At 40.7% G+C, this 18,342-nt stretch overlaps 1 protein-coding gene across 2 annotated transcripts in view; it reads right to left on the bottom strand.

Annotated features, from left to right (window-relative positions):
- Positions 1-18,057, bottom strand: part of LOC135940310 (probable G-protein coupled receptor B0563.6) — a 64,111-nt gene extending 46,054 nt beyond the window's left edge. Inside the window, exon 1 of one of the 2 annotated variants that reach the window (XM_065485149.1) lies at positions 17,640-18,055. In XM_065485149.1, coding sequence (XP_065341221.1) covers positions 17,640-17,943 — 304 coding nt within the window. In that variant the 5' untranslated portion in view covers positions 17,944-18,055. Of the gene's footprint in view, positions 1-17,639 lie in introns of both variants that reach the window. The other variant, XM_065485150.1, reaches the window with a different exon arrangement.
- Between the last annotated feature and the right edge of the window lie 285 nt (positions 18,058-18,342).

The following is an 18,342-nucleotide window of genomic DNA, read 5'->3' on the forward strand; positions in this document are numbered from 1 at the left end:
CTGGATATTTTAAATGTGTTCTTTTAAAATAAGACTTTGTCCCCTTTATTTGTAAAGTCCGTTTTCTAACTTTTTTCAATTCATCTTTATCTTTATACAAATGTTCATTCGCTAAACTCTGGGTTGATCTGATCAAACTTCCATGCATTTTAATGCAGCACTTGCAGCACAAAAGCATCAGCTGCAATTACGATGAACAAAAATCAGTATATTCCTGTGTCGTTATCGCTTACGATTGCTACCATTTTTTTGCTACTTTCAAACTGCCCTCGCCAAAAATAACAGATCAAATTCGGCTTTGGACATAAATAATGATGTTCAGTGTGTTCCTTTAATATCTTCTCAAGCCATCCATCCTACAAGTTGGGCAAATAGAGCGCTCGCGGGCGTTTGATTTATTGAATTATCTCTTATTGGCAGCAATAAATTGTCACCCTTGTCTTGTAACTTTCCTGGGGAAATTACCTTCTCTGGCAATTCCATTTTTTTCACTATGCGATTGCGGGAATATCGCCCCCATTTTGCAAGAGTAATTCGCAATTTATCACGTTGGCCCAATCGATCGGAGGGGCAATTGCGGTTTTTAGACTAGCGGCGATTCTCTCTGGTGCATAGGAAATTGCAAACACCCTGTAATGCATTGGCTATTACACATACGACTAGAATGCGGTGAATCATTTTTATTCTCACGGATATAAGTTGAAGTGCAGTAGTTCAAACTCGTAGTGAAGATAAAAGTCCCTTATTTGCGTTCAGGTTAAATTATCTGTGTGCAATCTTTACACAAAATAATTTATGAAAGACAACATTTTTGATTTAGCAATGGGAATTAAATTAAAAAATTAGAACCCCCTGAAACCAAGCAATTTTTCTACAAAATTTAAAATGAATCTTTCTCAATTCAACAAGATCACACACTCCAAATCACTGCAATGGCCAAATATTTTTGTACAATCTAAGTTTTATTTTGCAAAGGTTTAATATATAATGACATTTATCTTTTCGAGCGTGGTGCTGCTGAATTGACAGTTTTAAATTCCCCGGTCGGGGTTTTTTGATATTAATTGGAGCTGAAAAGTGTCAGACCGCGGAGCGCACCATTTTAACTCAATAATTCACTGTCGCGATCGCCGCCAGGAACGTTTCCGCTCAATTGGCGGCGAGGGGCGCGTGTGTGAGTGCGAACAGCAACGGCAAGAAGTGATTTACCGCGCCGCCCGACTTATTTATACCCAATAAAGAGACAGTTGCAGATCTTGTTCTTTTCGCAATGGGCGCCGCCGACAGCGAGGGAGGAATTGGGTCACGCGCTCAGAACTCAACTCCATTCATTAGTGACGTTTGACCTACCGCAAGGCACACACATACACACACGCCTAGGCAGAGATTTGTATCTGCCTGCCGCACGTTAATGGCTGCGCTTGACAGCGCCGCTTGCACCCATTAGAGATTGCATCGGCTCATGACCAACGCAAGCTTGACCTTTGCTGGCTGACAAAGCCCACGGTCACTCAGAGAGCGAGCAACAAATAAATCCAGAAGTTTGACCAGCCCGTTGGCTCGTATTGTTAAGGCATTCTCAGGAGTATAAAAGTAATGGGAGATATTTAAGAAGTTCGGGGATCTAATACTGGCTGCCCAATGTCAGAGATGGCAAAAAGTGGTTGGTTAAGTGACTCGAAATGCTCAAATAGCTCAACAGGCTGGGAGGTGCCAACTCACGATTTGCTGGTTTTCGCACCTTTCCGACGACTTTAAGGACAAATGTCTGGCGTTTCAATTAAAGACCTCGGTGCGAGGAGGCGAAAAGATTGCTACATTGGGCCCAAGCTCTCTGCGGCCACCCGGGCCCCATGTTATCCGCTCAGCGGTGTAATTGGGACCCGGTGAGCTCATAGCCCACGGGATGTGCTGAGCAGAGGTTAAAAAAATAATAGCTTTGGGGTAAATAAAGAAGATAAAGTCAGATTTGTTTCAAATGGCTAGCTTTCATAGAGTAAATTAAATTTTTTTGTATCATTTGATAAAATCACTATTGGCGAGTGTTTATTGATCTGCCATTACTTTTTTTGTCTTTAATATGAACGTTGTTATTTATTACCATCCACAATCTTCGACAGTAATTGAAAACTGGATTTCATCCTCGCTGATCTATAAATGGTCATTAATTTGCTTTTCGACAAAATTTATTGTTACAGTATTCATTATCTTTTTGTTTGTTCTGTTTGCATTGTATAGCTGAATATTTTTTGTTCATTATTTCGAAATAGCATTTTTAAATAATACTTTACAACCATGTAAAAATTATGTAAGTTAAAAAACTCTCTATGCACTATTCTGATAAAGAGTTTCTATAACCTTATCGATTCAGAATTCTCTGCAGCCAGAACTATACATGGTTTGAATTTGTTTCGGAGGTAAATAGCTGCTGGTGAGGCCTGCGGGCCAAAATAGCGAGAAATATAGTGGACACGTGGAATTTTTTATAAAACACCTCACGCCCATCCTTAATAATATCAATGTCGAGAATTAGCGATTTAGGAATATATTATTAGTTCGTTAACTTTTCCTGCATGTGTATTTTCAATTTTTCTGACTATAAATCATGTATATTAACTCCGCAAACATTTTAATGTGATGTTTGAATTACGTCATGGCCGTCATGGCTAGCGAAATTTAAGTGTATATTTTGGATACATTTGCGCTCGCAATGCACGACAACAAGCAAAAGTATCATTTCATTATTTGCTTTTCAAGCCATTTATCCTCCAGGTTTGGCATTGCTTTGCCTCTAAAGAGGAACATTAGTCATGTTGAATTTCCAGCCGTCGTTTTTCACGTGCCACCCAGTTTGCTAAGCGTGTACGTGCAGAAACGTCAGAAACCATCCGGCCACTTTCTTTTTCGCAAGTCATACCAGCAAATTCTCGATCCGCACATCCCGTTATTTTCGTCCCCATTCATCGGCCTGCACTGCGAGTGACACGTGGAAAAGCCTTTCTTTTGCTCTCGGCTATGATTGTCGTCAGAGAGGAAAAATGAGTGACGACACCGTTGTTTTTTCTCCTCACAAAAACTATAAAGGGACTCCTGCAAGAATGCTTTCCATCATTGATTCTCGCCACTTTCATCGTGATGCCCCAGTGGACTCGCGAGATTAACCTACTCTTATATACAGTGAGGTTGATTGGCGACAAACTTTAACCCTTTGCGATGATGAAAACTGAATGACCTGCATCGTCCTTGAAAGTAGCAAGAGATCCTCTGGTATACATTATTGAAGCAAATGTATATCAAATAATGATCTCTACCTTGGAGAGTAAAAAGGTTTTCTTTTCATTCAATACTGTGCAAATTTTCTGGAAATATCTTCGCATGCCTGACCTCAAGCATTTTTTTTTTTAAAGAAAAAGATCAGCTACGTCGTTGCAGGAGTGTATACCCTCAACTTGCTTTGGGGTAGTATTGATTACGGAGGCATGGTCGACCCCGCAAATGTCTATAAATATTTAGAAGACTGTTTTTATGGGTTGGGTCACTTACCACGAAGTTTGGCACGACTTAAGTCGTTTAAAACCGCCCGTAGGCCAACTGAATTTCACGTAAATCTTATCAGGAAAAATCATATTAGAACAAGTTAGAAAAGGTCGCTGGTGCCGCAGCGTAGTTTGCAAATATAATATCGGTGGGATGAAAAGGAGGCAAAATATTGATGGAAAAAACTCGTTAAGATGCTATTTTGGTGCTACATCGAATATTACCCTAATATTTACAATCAATCCTATTTTTAGCAGTAGGATGTATTTTTTTAAAAAACAATATAATTAGAGTCTGTCAGCTGTCTGCCACTAATGCAGTCCCAGGAATTGTTTTTTGGATGAAGGCTAAAAACCACCCATCATAGAACAGACAAAATGTACATATTATCTTTAAATATTTTCCTCGCTTGTTTGTGCAGTGATGAAGGTCTGGCAGGAAAAAGTTAGCCTAGCGAAACTTTTCACTGGAGTGCTGGTTAATTTTTGAGTACTCCCATAGGTTCACTCAAAGAAAAGTTGCGGAAACAGGGCAGGGGTTGAGCTGCAGAAAAACACATCGAGCAGGCGTGGCGTGGCGGAATTGCCAGGGCGGGCCAATTTCATTTTGACGCCCGCGTGCACAGGCGAGATCCGGCGAGAGCCTTTCAATTTTCAGCGAAACAGTGGCGAAGATGTAGAGCCTTCCGTGCCTGATGTTTACCCAACTGTGCAAAATGTGGCCGGCAGTTCGATCAAACGCAGCTTCAACTAAGCCTTGTGCAAACAATCGACCTTAAATTTTGTTTATTCCGCATGCGTGTACACGAAAATTGTGTCCTGACCTAAATACTATATGGGATTACCCCATTTTTGCCTCCTATGCAACGGACGACCCGTTTAATTTTGCACCATAGCCACGCTTTATGGCTGACACTGCGAGGATTTATTTCCTCCATCACTGCGGTGATTTTTATTGAGTCCCTGCTCAACAAAGTTGCCCCATTTTTTTTTAATTTTGATTTGCTCTTCATAACTAAAGTGATAAATCGATATAAATCATATCTTAGCAGTGAATCATTCGGGTTTATTTATTCACTCTATTTATATAAATAAGTTCTCCACAGATAAAATATAGAAAATATAGAAAAATGTATTTGTAAAAAAAGGACACAAAATTCTCTGTGAAAGTACTAGATTATTACACTTTAGCCCTTGCATATTTTTATTTTATTTTTTTCTAGCGTTTTGAAATTAGTTAAAAGGAAATTGAATAAGCCGTCTTTCACATTTTCACAAAGTGACGTGGAGAAATGAGGACATTTAACCATGAAATTTACGTCAGTCAGTTTCAGATTAATTTAAATTGGAAATGTTTTTTACAAAAGTCACAAGCCGGATAAATTTGCTCAAATCCAATAAGAAAACTCATTCGGAAAATGAGCTTTGAGTTTTCTCCTCAAATTCTACATTAACTCTCTTGAAGAGAATCGTGGATGAGAGAGAAAAACAAAAATTTATGCAAAATAGAGCAACCCTTTGCTTGCTTTTGTCAGGCCAAAAACTTGTCATACACAAAAGTGTTGAGGGGAAGGAGAGCCGACGGTTATTTTCACAGAAAAGCAGCTTCCAGTGCTCAACAAGAACAAAACGTAAATGAGTTGCGTGCGGCGGCGGCAGCAGCAAAGTTTTGCTGTTTGCGTACTTTAGCTATTTCAGCATTCAACGTCGTACAGTAGGGCTGGAAGTTTGTCCATTTTTGCCGCAGCCAGCCAAGTCACCTTACACGGCATAATGTAAGCAAATAACAACAAAGCGCACTGACGGTTGATGCGCGATTAATCACAGCCAAGCTCGAAATTGAAACTCGGCCAGCTCTACAATAAAAAGCTGCGTTGCGCATGCAGTTTCGAAAAACAACAGCCTTTAAAAGTTCAGGGTGATTAATGAGGTCAAAGAGCGGTGTAATGACCCCATAGTCTTGTAAGAGGAAAAGGGGAATTAGGGGTGTGCGTGAGGGAAAGCCGCAACGACATTAGCGAATTCGCCAGTGAAATTAACCGGATTACGAAAGCACCACTTACACACTACGGAGCTCCGCAGCCTTCAGCGGCTGCCACAATTTTGTATTTAAATTTCGTGCGCTCGAAGATGTTAACTAGCTTATAACGAACACACCCACGCCGTCTCCGCTTAAAACTGGTGACAGTGAGAAGAAGATTGCGAGACGCAGGGGACAAAAATTGGCGTCAGTTTTAATTAAGCTGTGATACGTGATACATACAGCCTTCTAATTAAAGGACCTTTTGGCTTTTGGCTGTAAAGCTCCTTTAGCTGCTTAACCACTGCTACATCATCTAAACCACGAAAACAATGTTAAGCACATAAAAAAATTATAATGATTTCTACTCTTCTGCACTTTCAATGGCACACAAAAACAACAAACTAAAAATTTATCAATTTAAAAAATGAATAAAAAATAATTCAGGAATTTGACCACATTGATATATTTTAAGAATGTTTCATTACTTAAAGAAAACTAAAGTTTTTAGTGTTAAAAATAATTTTAAAAGAGCATAGATTTAATTTACTGAATGAGCGATGTTTTCATTGGTTTATTTTTTATTTTGAAATTAAGAATTTGGTATGCAACTTAATTTTGATAAGAATGCTACATTCCAATTTTATTGCAAAGCAAATTGCATTTAATTTTCTCCACAAACCTCGACAATGGAAGAGAAATGAAGCTAAACGATAGAAAAACACGCAGCGTTTGAAGAAATGAAAGTGGCATAAAGCACTTGGTACGCGGGCCGTTTGCATGATGCATGATTATTTCCCTAACTTCCGCGCTACAAATCTGGATGCCTCGCAGTTGCTGCTTGTATATTTGAATTATTCATCGCATCTCGGAGACGAAGTTCTCGGGTGCAAATAAAGTAGCACAGTCCAAGTGCGCTTTGTGCTCTCCCTACACTGTTTGTGTTTGCCTCTTTATTGGTGCGAAAAAACGTTTATAGCTGGGGTAAAAAGAAACGCGTTACAGTGTGATAGGCTATTATTAGCAAACGTGCCCCGCACTTGCAGCTTTTTTACAAGAGGTGTCACCAAGCCGTGAAAATTCCACGAAGTCGATTGGATTAAGGGTAAGCTTGCACTTGAAAGCAAAGTATGAAAATATTCGTCAAAATATCGATACATTTTGTGTTTTTATTCTGAAAAAATATCACTTAGATGGAAAACTTCAATTGAAATGAAATTTAAAATTCAACCAGATAAGTATAGTGGATGCGATCTCAACTTTCCCAAATCCACAGATAAATTGAAGAAAAGAGCCAATGATCGATTTCACAGGCGTTTTTTACGAATGAATTAATCCATAGACAAACAAGCCGGTGGCGAGACGTTCTCAAGTGGTGCGAAAATGTTCTCCTGAGCAACCACTTGAGAGGAGAGTGAGTCAGATGAAAAGTTTGCTCGGGTGCCTGGGCAAAAAATATTCCGCCTCGCGCAGCTCCAGTCGTGATTTCGGTCGCTCTTTGTTATTCTCCTTGCGCGCACACGTTGCTGGGCAGAAATTTTCGCACGCTTGTCCCTTCGGCTGACCGCAACACATACTGCCAAAGTGCTGCTGTCAGTGTACTTTTTGCAGCGATCGACTGTCTTGTTAAGCTGCGTGGCCGACAGTGATGAAATCAGCACCACTTCGCAGACAAATTATGTGGTCTCATCAATCAACGTCGCACATTCGCTGACCGGCGCAGCTCACCGTTTTTGCCCTCTTCTCGGAAGGGATGAAATTAACGCAATTCCGCGGTCTCAGCTCGTCACACTTCAGAGAAAACGCTGATTAAAAGCACGAATGTAAATCAATCATTAGGATTACCACCCATTGCAAAAAGAGGCCACTCATATTACGTGCCCCAATTTGAAATAATGAACCTACTTCTACTGATTACAGTTAATGAACTCGCTTATTGAATCCGATTTCTTCTGCATTGTTATCGGAAAATATTGAAGAATAGACTTCTATCAAATAAAGCTCACCATCAATTCATTTTTCTATTGGAAAAAATTCAGTTTTTCTACAAGTCAAACACAAGCACCAGGTGGCCTATTTAGCCAAAACATGTTTTCCATTAGCCCCTGTGCAAATTTAATGTGTCCAGCGGAGCTGCAAATGGACACTCGGCAGTTTAATAAGGCTGCGTGTTAGCCACAACTTCACCGTGTACTCTAAAAGTAGTTGCGCGTAGCCGTAAAACACACGCCGTCTGCTTTCTCAGCAGTAGCAGCAGCAGCAGTAGTAAAATAATCTAGTGTCTTGAACTTTGTCCTTAGGCTGGTGCGAGATGTGTGCGTGTCACTTGGTGCAAGTAGTGTAATGACAGCACGCACGGCTGTGATTCACTAACACTCAAATTGCCATTTTGGTCTCGGAAGAAGGGGTTCAACGTTCAGGGATCTTCACGGAATTTCCCACAACTCAAGCAAGCAACCGTCTAAAGTGCCAGTAAAGACTCGTCACGAATGATGCTATTTCACATACAGGATGCACTGTGGAAATAAACAAGAAGGGTTGGTATTTGAATTACTTTAAGCAGAAATGAACAAATCTTTTACTTATATAGTGTGAAATAACGCTCAAAATTTGTGTTGAATGTGTTTACGTGAATCTAAATTAATTTTGAAATCACTCATTTACCGACAAAGAGAGGGTAATATGTAAAATTTGCTTGTTAATTACCCCAATTTGTTACATATTATCTTTTATTTTTTCCATAAATTTGTAATTCTTATAAATGAATTTGCTGTGCACAGAAGTTTCTTGATAATGTAGCTGTTAAGATACAATTACTGAAAACCTATTAGTTTTAAGAATTCAGTCCAGTTGCCACTAGCAACCTGTGCATGATTAAACAATATTTTAATTATCCGCAGAATAGATATTTTTTGTCTTTCTCGAGTCGAACCATTTTTTCTCTTTTTTTGTATCGTCTTCCTTCACAGACCATGCTCACTAAAGGCAGGATTCTTCATGCACGGCCTGGTTTTATTGTTGGGCCGAATAAACATCATAAAACAAAATCCATGGTGCGGTGCTCCAAGTTTTTTACGACGTGTCTTCATAGCGTCTTGCTTTGCGCACACACTCGTATTTATCTTCCAGATCGAGAGCAGCCAGAATTCTAAGAAGGAGTCGAAGAGATTTTTATCTCCAACGAACAACATGACAATGCCCTTTGGCAATATGCTTGTCGCCCTTCGGGGCTGCCGAATTAGTCAACTGCGCAATTCGCTGCAAATGTTTTCACCCTCGCCTCCCGCCAGAGGGCAATGTTCGCACGCAAATTGGGGCCTCACTAAACTGTAATTTGTAAATTACACCCGGTTTCAAGAGAAAATTTTATTAGACCGTATTACATACGCTCATAAACAGCCCAAATTAAAGTGTATGTTCTACATAATCTCTGTCAACATTTTTTTTTAATATCCGCCATTCATAGCATCAATCTGTGTGTTGAGCCTTTAATACCATTGATCCCTCCGGATCAAATTATTATTTGATTATTTCTGTCTGGTGCTCGTACAGGTGTATGGAACGGATACACTCAACGCGTGTAAGCGAATTCAGGCAGTAAGCGCTCAGAGAGCTCTTCAATCGTGAAATGGAGCTGCCAAAACCACCGCCCACGGCTCACATCAGTCAACATCCCTCAAAGCTTGCTAGCTGGAACAACAGAGGAAATTTCGGTAGCGCCGAGCAATATTGAAAAGCTTTGTCGAGTTCAAAAAGTTTGCGCAGTTTGAGTCGGGATGAAAAGTAAATATTTGAAAATCGCTGATTGTCTATACCTGGGAGGATTTTCATGTATAACTTCTCAAGCAGATAAAATCAGTCTAATCTGTTGTTGTGTTACAGTTTGTAAAAACGTTAAAAACAAAGAACATGAAGGAATGACATGAAAGGAAGCTTTTATTCCCTAAGCAGTAAAATGGAAGAAAGGAATAAATTAATTAATGGGCATATACGTATAGCAATTTCTTAAACAAAATCTTTATTCATATATTTTTGCATGTTCTCCTTCCTTCTTTAGGATGATTGGCATCAATGGTGGTGAACCGAGCGCGTTTGATGAACTGCAGAAGTGACCTTGCGTCTGGAAATTAGGTTGCATAGTTATCGTTTTGTGCGAAAGAGGCTCTATCTCTCATCCTGTATGCTCGCACTCGTTTCCGTTCAGCTGCACATGTGTCTCCTACGGGGCCTGATTCCGCAGCCATCTGCTGCCCTGCTTTTTTAGCTCACGAAGGAGAAGCCAATCTACTTCCACAGATCCAATACGTACATCCTCTTTGAACTCCGAAACACTCATTTGTCGAGTTGCTGCAGCCGGCCAAACTCGGCTCATACAAAAATGATTTCTTAGCGGCATTTGTCAGACGCTTGGCAGGTATATATATTTGGCCGAGTGCTGCTCATGTGTCGGCGAAAGACATATGATACTGGACGTGTCCAATAAGTCCATTGCTCTCATCTTTTATTTATCGAGTTGTTGGCACACAGTGATGGAAAAGCTGACGTGCGGAGGGAAGCCAATCAGATGAAAAATCACGTGACGAACGACGCTTTTGAACTTTTTGGGCGCGTGATCTCGTTTGATATAAAACACGATACGAAACCATATCCAAAAAGGGTATTTATAAAGCTAAAATAACACTTCATCTGCTTCCCTGCTCAATGGAAATCAGAAATATTATGGCTTTTGCCTCCAATCATTTTCACAAGCAACAATTCAAAACAGTTTTTTGTGATGTTGTTTGCATAAATTGACATTTGTGTTATCTCTCAATTAAGTTTTTTTCAAATTACAAGGGACAAAAAATTAATTAGATTAATTCAAGTAATTGGAATGAATTTAAATTAGATTGCTTTGGTCGCGGACGCAATAAGCCAAGCATATAATGCATTAACGGCAGCAACAGCTGGAGAGAGCGGCACTATCCCATGGGGAAGAAGGTTTGTGTTTGTAGCACAACGAGGCGAGCACGTAAGTGAATGAGCGACAGAAGAAACAATTTACTCCGCCTCGCTCGGTGCTGATGTTTAATAATGTTATTGGTGACAGTGGCTTGAATTTCATGCCACCATGTGCTTTATTTGTGACGCCGCGCGCACTCAGTGGAAGAGGCAGACGGCACTGGCGAGAAAAAGGCGTGCGCCAGAGAGGAAGACCTGCTTGCTGGTTTACATTTCAATTAAGCCGAAACGTGCTTCACGCCGATGAATACAAATTTGTAAAACTCGACGCCTCTCGTTGACGACAAAAACTGAGAGGAATTTGCCTGTTGACTCCAAAGTGAAATTTGTTCTCTTTTTTCGCCTGTATATTTATATAAGTTTTTCAATCGGAATATGCAGATATCCAATGCTACAGGAAACTTTTAAAATGATTGAAACACCTTTTCTCGTGCCACCAATCCTGTTTTAATATCAAATGAACATATCCTTGTAATTTTTTATTCAATTTTTTCAAATAAAATGAAAAAACCGTTTTTCACTACAAGAAAATATTTATGTGGAAAAGAGCAATAAGGAAAACCTTGAATTTTATTATGAACTGAAGTGAACTTCTTAATTCAAGCGTCTGTGGAAGGTTTTGTGCAAAAAATTCGTTCTCGTCACTCCGGAAATTGCTCTTTTGATTAATAAAAGCTTTCTGGTTTTGTGGCTTTACAAGATTCGTACTCCTATTCGCGGGAACGATATAATAGGTGTTTCATCACAAAAGTCATTACGGCTAGTTTTTACATTTTTCGAGACGAGAAGCCGTTTGGGCAAATCGCGCAGGAGGCTTTATACCACCCATGACGGCGATCGCTATTTCTATATGGCTCGACCGAGGTTTAATTAAAGCGACATGAGCACACTGCGTTTCCTGCCGCAGAGAGAAGCCGTGCACAAACACAATTGAGTGGAAGAAAAAACTAAACTCTAATTACGAAGAACCCTGTAACTTTTTCTCAAAATGTTTTGCTGCCGTCCCTCGCTTTTCTCTCGCCCTGAATGATTTACTGCTAGTCGCTGTTGACGACGTGTGTGGAAAATGGTATGCATTAAGCTTTGTACGTACATGCGAAATTTTCTACTCCGCCGGCCGGCTGCTCAATTTGTCAAAATTCGTGCAACTCTCGAGCGGAGAGGGAAAAATCGAAAACGCGCGTAGCCTCTCCAGCAGCCAGCCCAAGTCACTGCGTGTATTTTCTAGGCCACGGATTGCGTCGGCCGCCTGCTATTCCCACCGTAGGCAACCCGCATGTTTTGAATGAGAAACAGGTTGCCTAACTCGTGATGCGGGAGGCGTCCGGGTCATTGGAACTAATTCACAATTTGGTGATTTCTAGAAGTGGCGTTAACCCTTGCACAGATTTATTTGAGTCGCGTTTTTGTTTTTACTTGATACTTTCAGCTTTGAGCTTTTTTTAATTTAATTACTAACCCCTTGGGTGCTATATTTTTGGTACAGTTATCTCCTGTCCAAAAATATCTCGTTCCTCTTTTTTAATTATAAAGCAAGCTAGCGTTTCAGTGTGCAGGCGTGTTTTTTATTCGCTAAACAACTGTGAAATACACCACAAGCCCGGGGCACAATGAAAGCGAGAGGCGTAGGCGAGGCACACAGTCAACAATTCTTGGTGAGAATAACCAAGCTTCTAATTTTCTAAGCGCAGCAGCTGGCGAATATTTTCTGGTGCAGAATATCCTGGTGGAATAATTAGATGAAGCGCATCTCGGTGAAAAAGCACGCCTGGCTGACTGAACTATCATAGCTCGACCAGAAAATTGGTTGACGCGATCAAAAGTGAAAGCAACGTGTGCGTTGGGGCTGACCACTGGCTGATGCAATTTTTCCTGCTTTTCGTGAGTATGTTTGTGTAGAACTGGAGGCGAGCCAAATACCTTTCTGGCTGGAGGCCCATACCCTGCAACACCTTTCATGTGGAAATCAGCCTTAAAAATGGCATCCCATCATATTTATATATTTTGCACCACATGTTCTCGTTTTGAATTTATTTCTCTCGTGCCTTACCCTCAGCTATTTTTAAATGAGTTTAAATTCAAGTTGCTCTCTGGTTCACGCCGGACAGTTAAATACTTTTTAACTGTAATTGATTATCATTACTGCTCTTCCACCTTCCGCGAGAAGATGTGATCTAATATTAAATAAATATCATAATTTGCTCCCAGCAATTTTAAGCCACTTTCCCTTTTTAAAAATTAAAAATAGAGTTGTATTTTTCTCCAAGAAATTTAAAATTTGCTTTGATACGATGTGAAAATTATTCGCTTTTTATAATGTAAGGACTATTTGATTAACCAAATGCAGCAAACAATTTTTAACTTTTAATAATTAGTGTGCGTTGTCCATGGCATGTTCACACTAACAGTAAAATATTCGCTCATTTTGTACTTGCGTATTGAAAGGAATACTTCCTAAAGATCCATGTACCCATTATCAACAAGTCGATGCAATTTTCCGATAATTTGATCAGCCTAAAACAAAAGCTTCCACCCCTTGAGCACAAGTGGGCCGTTCATTACCCTTTGTTTCCTCGAACGACTGAATAAGTTCAGCCTGGGTTGAAAAGTAGTAAAAAATTTACAGCGAAGAATGGCCAGAAGCAACGCGTAGCTCGCGAGTCGCAGGCAGGAATTCGCGTGGAGCTGCAGTCGGCGCGCCACCCCACCGTCGGTGAAGAGTGCAGCGGTCCAAGTGCATAATGATCCAAACTGCAGCTAGGCAGTGCACGGGATCAATAATTCAGACTAGGCCTCGCCCGGCGAGTGTAGCTCTTGACAAATTGTATTTGTCTAGCCGGTCGGCTGGCCAGCGCACTCGGCTGCGCATAATTGATTTTAATCAGCATGCAGCCGTAAATTTTGTTTGTGCAGTCGCTAGAGCAAAAAGCGATATCGGATCAATGAAATTGTTTTTTTCTGGCCAGCATTTCCAAGCTCGGCACTCTTGAATTTCGAGGGTTAAGATTTGTATTTTTATCGCTGACAAATAAAAATAATGAGTTTTTCTGTAGAATTTTTTTTTACCCATGACTTGATTTCAAAAAAGATTATTTAAGCATCAATTTTCGGTTTCCATCTCAAGCGAAATTCTGAAAAGCAAATAAATATATATACATAGTAGTTTGAGACATTATATTTTAACATGACACATCTCTGCAATAATAATTCCTGCATTAATTTGCATAAAACATGTTTTTACGCACTGTGACAGAGCTTGATAAATTATCCAAGAGTGAAAATTATAGAGAGCGAAAGAGCCGCAATTCCTCTCGACAGCTCAATTTCCTAGACACAGAGGTTTCGTGAATGTGCGGCTCGCTGCACTTGTATAATTACACTGTCACTTATCGTCCTCTTGCCATCACATTGCAACTATTTTAATTAAATACCTATTCTCCAGCAGGTACGACGAGCAATAACGGCGCTCACTCGACTAACACAACCCTAGCTCGTCAACGGAGCTTTAATTAGCTCGCGGCATGTTCTCAACTGTAAATTATGGCCTTTGACGAAACGAGGCCTCCTCAAAATCCTCAAATTTATGCAAAACAAGATGAAGGATGGCAGAAATATCTCAAACAAAATGAAGTTTCTGGTTCGCTGTCAGGCATTATTAGATATTTTTAGGGATGAATAAGGGGTTTGCTAATTATGGCATATTTTAAAAACATCCCACGTTTATTCAATATCGGTCCATTGGCTCATTCACCTCACTAGCGATAAATTTAGCTATAAATCTTTTACATGCTTCAAATTAAAAAATACACTTTTCAAAGGCTTCAAAATAAATGACTGAGTTCGCACCATTTGAATTTTCCAGCTGCTCGGCCACCCGCGAATGCCCAATTTAATTTCCCCTAAGCCTGCTGCTGTCACTTGGTACCCGGTCCTAAAAATATTATCCAAATGAATGTGGCGAGCAACTTGTTTACCGGTGAAACGAGCGGCTGTTGCTTTATCCGATTGCCGTGCCAAAATCATAACGCGGCGGGCGGACGTAAATCTGGTCTGGACCACTTTTCTCTTGGCGCGCCGCGCTTTCTAATGAGCAAGGGGCCGGTTGAGCGACAGCCTGCCTCACCAGAAACGACAACTTCGCTGCGAAATGTGTAATCGCCTGTTTATCTTTCGTCACTATTTTAAATCGGTGTTTATTTTTCTAGAGGTGACGAATAAACCTGTACTTTTTGACAAATTTAAAGCCCCATATTTTTGTTGAATTTGATTTACTGACTGTGCTACTGGTATTTAATTCCGTCTGGAAAAATGCAGAAATTTTCTTCAGATCCTTGAAATAAAAATAGCTGGTTTCTCCAGAATTACAAACTCACGAGCAACTCTGCTGCAGTGTAAATGCTTATTTCCCAAATATTTCAAAACGTTTTCCCTTGGCATGGGATGAAATTTACATCTTGTGAATTGAAAACCTCCTCCGCAACAAGATTTAGTGCTGACGACAAAAAGTGCATTTCGTACCCCGCGATACATGCACCTATAAACGGGAGTAGTTCTGGGAATGAAACGCACCCGTAACTCAAACGGGCTGTCGACACATGCGGCAAGTCTGGATGCACCTACATAGAGCTGATGGTTCACCAAATAAACGAGGCACATTTGCAAGTAAGTGCATTCTAGCACACTGGCCGCGAGTAGGATGCACCGGTGCCGAGTTTCATTCAGCTGACTTCTGCTCTCGTATACATAGCAGGTCATTTGCAAGGCTGATGCGAATGTAAAGCGCTGCTATTAGTTGAAACATGCCCAGTGGGGCAATTATGCAGATGTGTTCTGCCAATTATTTATCCATTTCAAAGTCACAACTGACGAGCAGCCAAAATTTGTGGTGGTAAAAAAGTGTTTCGTTATAACCTGGGATTTCGTTATAGCTCTTTTCAAACAGAAATATCACTGGTGGAACTTAATAAACGGGTTTAAAAAGTTTGCAAAGCAAAATATTGCATTGTAATAACGAAACCCCATTTTCTCTTTCATGCATGGCGTTATATTCGTTTCATCTAACAATGATGATCGAAAAAAAACTTGTATGCATGAAAGCCACTCTGATGATTTTTGCAACCAAAAAAGGTCACAGCAGTCGATCGAGCCGATTTATTGAGTGGTTCGCCACAAAGGCTGCGAGTGTTGGGGGCGAAAAGAGCCTTTTCTGCTGGAAAACTGGACTACTTTTGTTTGGGTTCGTTGACTCGTTGGCTGAGGGAGCGTTCGGCGACAATCATGCAGAATGCGTTACACTATGCGATAGGGGCGTTTTGCGGAAAAGAGGACGCACACACACACACACACATGTAGTGCAACTTTAGACGCCACCATTCATTGGGATTTGCAAACCGGACGCGAACGCGAGTGCATGGGGGTGGCGGCGGACGTAACAAGAGATGCGTCAGCAAGTTTCTCTGATTGCAGCGCCGAAAAGAGGCCGAAAACACGCCTTTGTGTTGTGCGTCTCACTCCTTTGTAGATTCTTCTCATTTTATTTGAAGGAAAGTGGAGCTGATGCTCGGAGGCACGGCCTAATTCTTTGCACGCTTAAATGAGAAAAGGAAGCAGCTCATACGAACGCCAAGAAATGTTTTCATGAAACGCAGAAAGGTGTTTACGGACTGGTGCACAAGAAATGTTTGACTAGGGATTCAGCAGAGCAAACTTTTCAGCTCACTGGCTAGGTAATTTATGTAATTTTTCATGTAAATTAACTATCAATTTTCTTCAAACAAAAAGGGAAAACAAATTTTCATTGAGTTTAATTTGGTTTTCCTCTTATATTGAATTACAATGTTAATGATATTTTTCGAAACAGAGTAATGAAAAGAATTAAAAAGAGATTTCATATGTATTAAATTAAATTTTTATAGATCTGTAAAAATAGCTCCGTCCTAGAATTTCTTTGATATTAAGCAAAATGTAAAACTATTTTAAAAAGCTCTTCAAAATAAAAGATGCAATAATTGAATTTTCGTGAGGGAGGGTTAAGTAACAAAGAGTGGCGAGATTGACAAGTTTCCGTCACTCGTTTTTTGTTTCGTTTGTGCTCTGCAATGAGTGCAGTCGGACGTTATCAGTGACGGTTAATCCAGAATTATCTGCTACCTATACTATGTGGAATGAATTTTTTATTGAGGGTAAAGTACTTCTGATGAAGCCTGCAAAGCCTAAATAGCGAGCTATATAGAGTACGGATAAAAGGGATGTGATTTTTCTTCTCAATATTAAAGTAATAGGCTCACCCACCCTAAGTCAGTTAATAAATTAGAATATTTGATCCATTTTTTGTTTATGAGTTTCCAATGTTTTTTCGTCAACAGTCTTGCTTTTAAAATTGTGGCCATTATTTAATAGCACAAAAATATTTTCTTTGTTGTTTAATATCAAATATTAATTTTTTTATTTGCTTTTTATCCGTGTCCGAAGACCGGAAAGGGCGCGCACTATACTAGCATATATATTATGAATGCTGAAACCCGGGTCCCAGCAACACCGCGAACAGATAACATGGGCGCACCAGGCCGCACAGGGACCCATCCCACTGAAGGGCCACTTGCCTCCGCACCGATGACTTTTTGAAACGCTAGACATCCGTCCCGTGATGCCAAATCACGCATGCTGGAAAGGTGCAAACCTCAAGTAGCGAGCATCTCCAGCTATTTATTTATTTAATAGTTAAAAATAAAAATTATTGTCAAATCAAAGATAAAAAATGAAAGCAAAAATTCGTTTGAAAACACTGAATTGAAATTAGTTTCAAAGTGTTGTTAGTTAAATATTAGAAGATTGCACAAATCCAAATATGTTTTTCGCTATTTTTAGAAATCTAGAAAAATTTAATTTAATCTGAAATACCTTTTTAATTGTAGTGGCCCAGTGCGATGAAAGATTACATAGGTAATTAATGGTTTTTGCGGAAAGTTTTTTAATTCGTTCTTTTCGGTTGTATTTTTCTATTTATCTGTGTTTTTTTACTGACTATCAGCAAGATCAGAAAGAAAAAGAGTAAAAAATGCCGAACAAATAAGGGTACTCACCCCTCATGAAGATGTAAGCGGTTCCCTTCATGTTTCTGCGTGTGAGCACGAGCAGGTTGAGCAGGTTTCCAACGACGCCGAGGGTGCATATGGCCGGGAGTGCGACACCGTACGCGACCTGCTTCAGCGTGGTGATGCGCGGATCTTCCTCGTCGATGGTGGCGTTGTCTCGGGGCACGAAGGGGCACAGCACGAGGGGCACCGAGGAGCCCGTCACCGGCTGCGGGGTCTCCTCACCGCTCCCCAGTGGTATGCTCAGGTCCTCAAGGGTGCTCGACGAGAAAATCGCTTCCATGATGGGCATTTCGAGTCACTTGTTCTGGCTCACATCTCGCGAGCACCACGAGACGACGAGTGCCCGTCCGTGTGCCGCCGCCACCGCTTTATCCAGAGGCAGCGCGCACGCGCCTCCCGGGGCACCTGTGGACTCTGTCGCCGCCACCGAGGGCCGAGGGGACTCGCAGGACACGCACAAACACACGCACGTCTTTCCGCTGCCCCCTGGGTCATGTGCTTTTTCTCGCCTACGCGTCTGTGGCCGGACCGAGTGGGCGGCCCTTTTTTGCACAACGTCCGCGAGCCCTAAAAGTTTTGGCTGCTTTTATAAACGACCGGCAGTTTTGTCCAACTTTTAAACGGTGTTTGTTTCACTTTAATTGCCACTCTGAATTACATTTACCGGGAAAAATAAATTAGTGGAAAT

Source organism: Cloeon dipterum, chromosome 3, assembly GCF_949628265.1.
Source record: "Cloeon dipterum chromosome 3, ieCloDipt1.1, whole genome shotgun sequence".
NCBI lineage: Eukaryota > Metazoa > Arthropoda > Insecta > Ephemeroptera > Baetidae > Cloeon > Cloeon dipterum.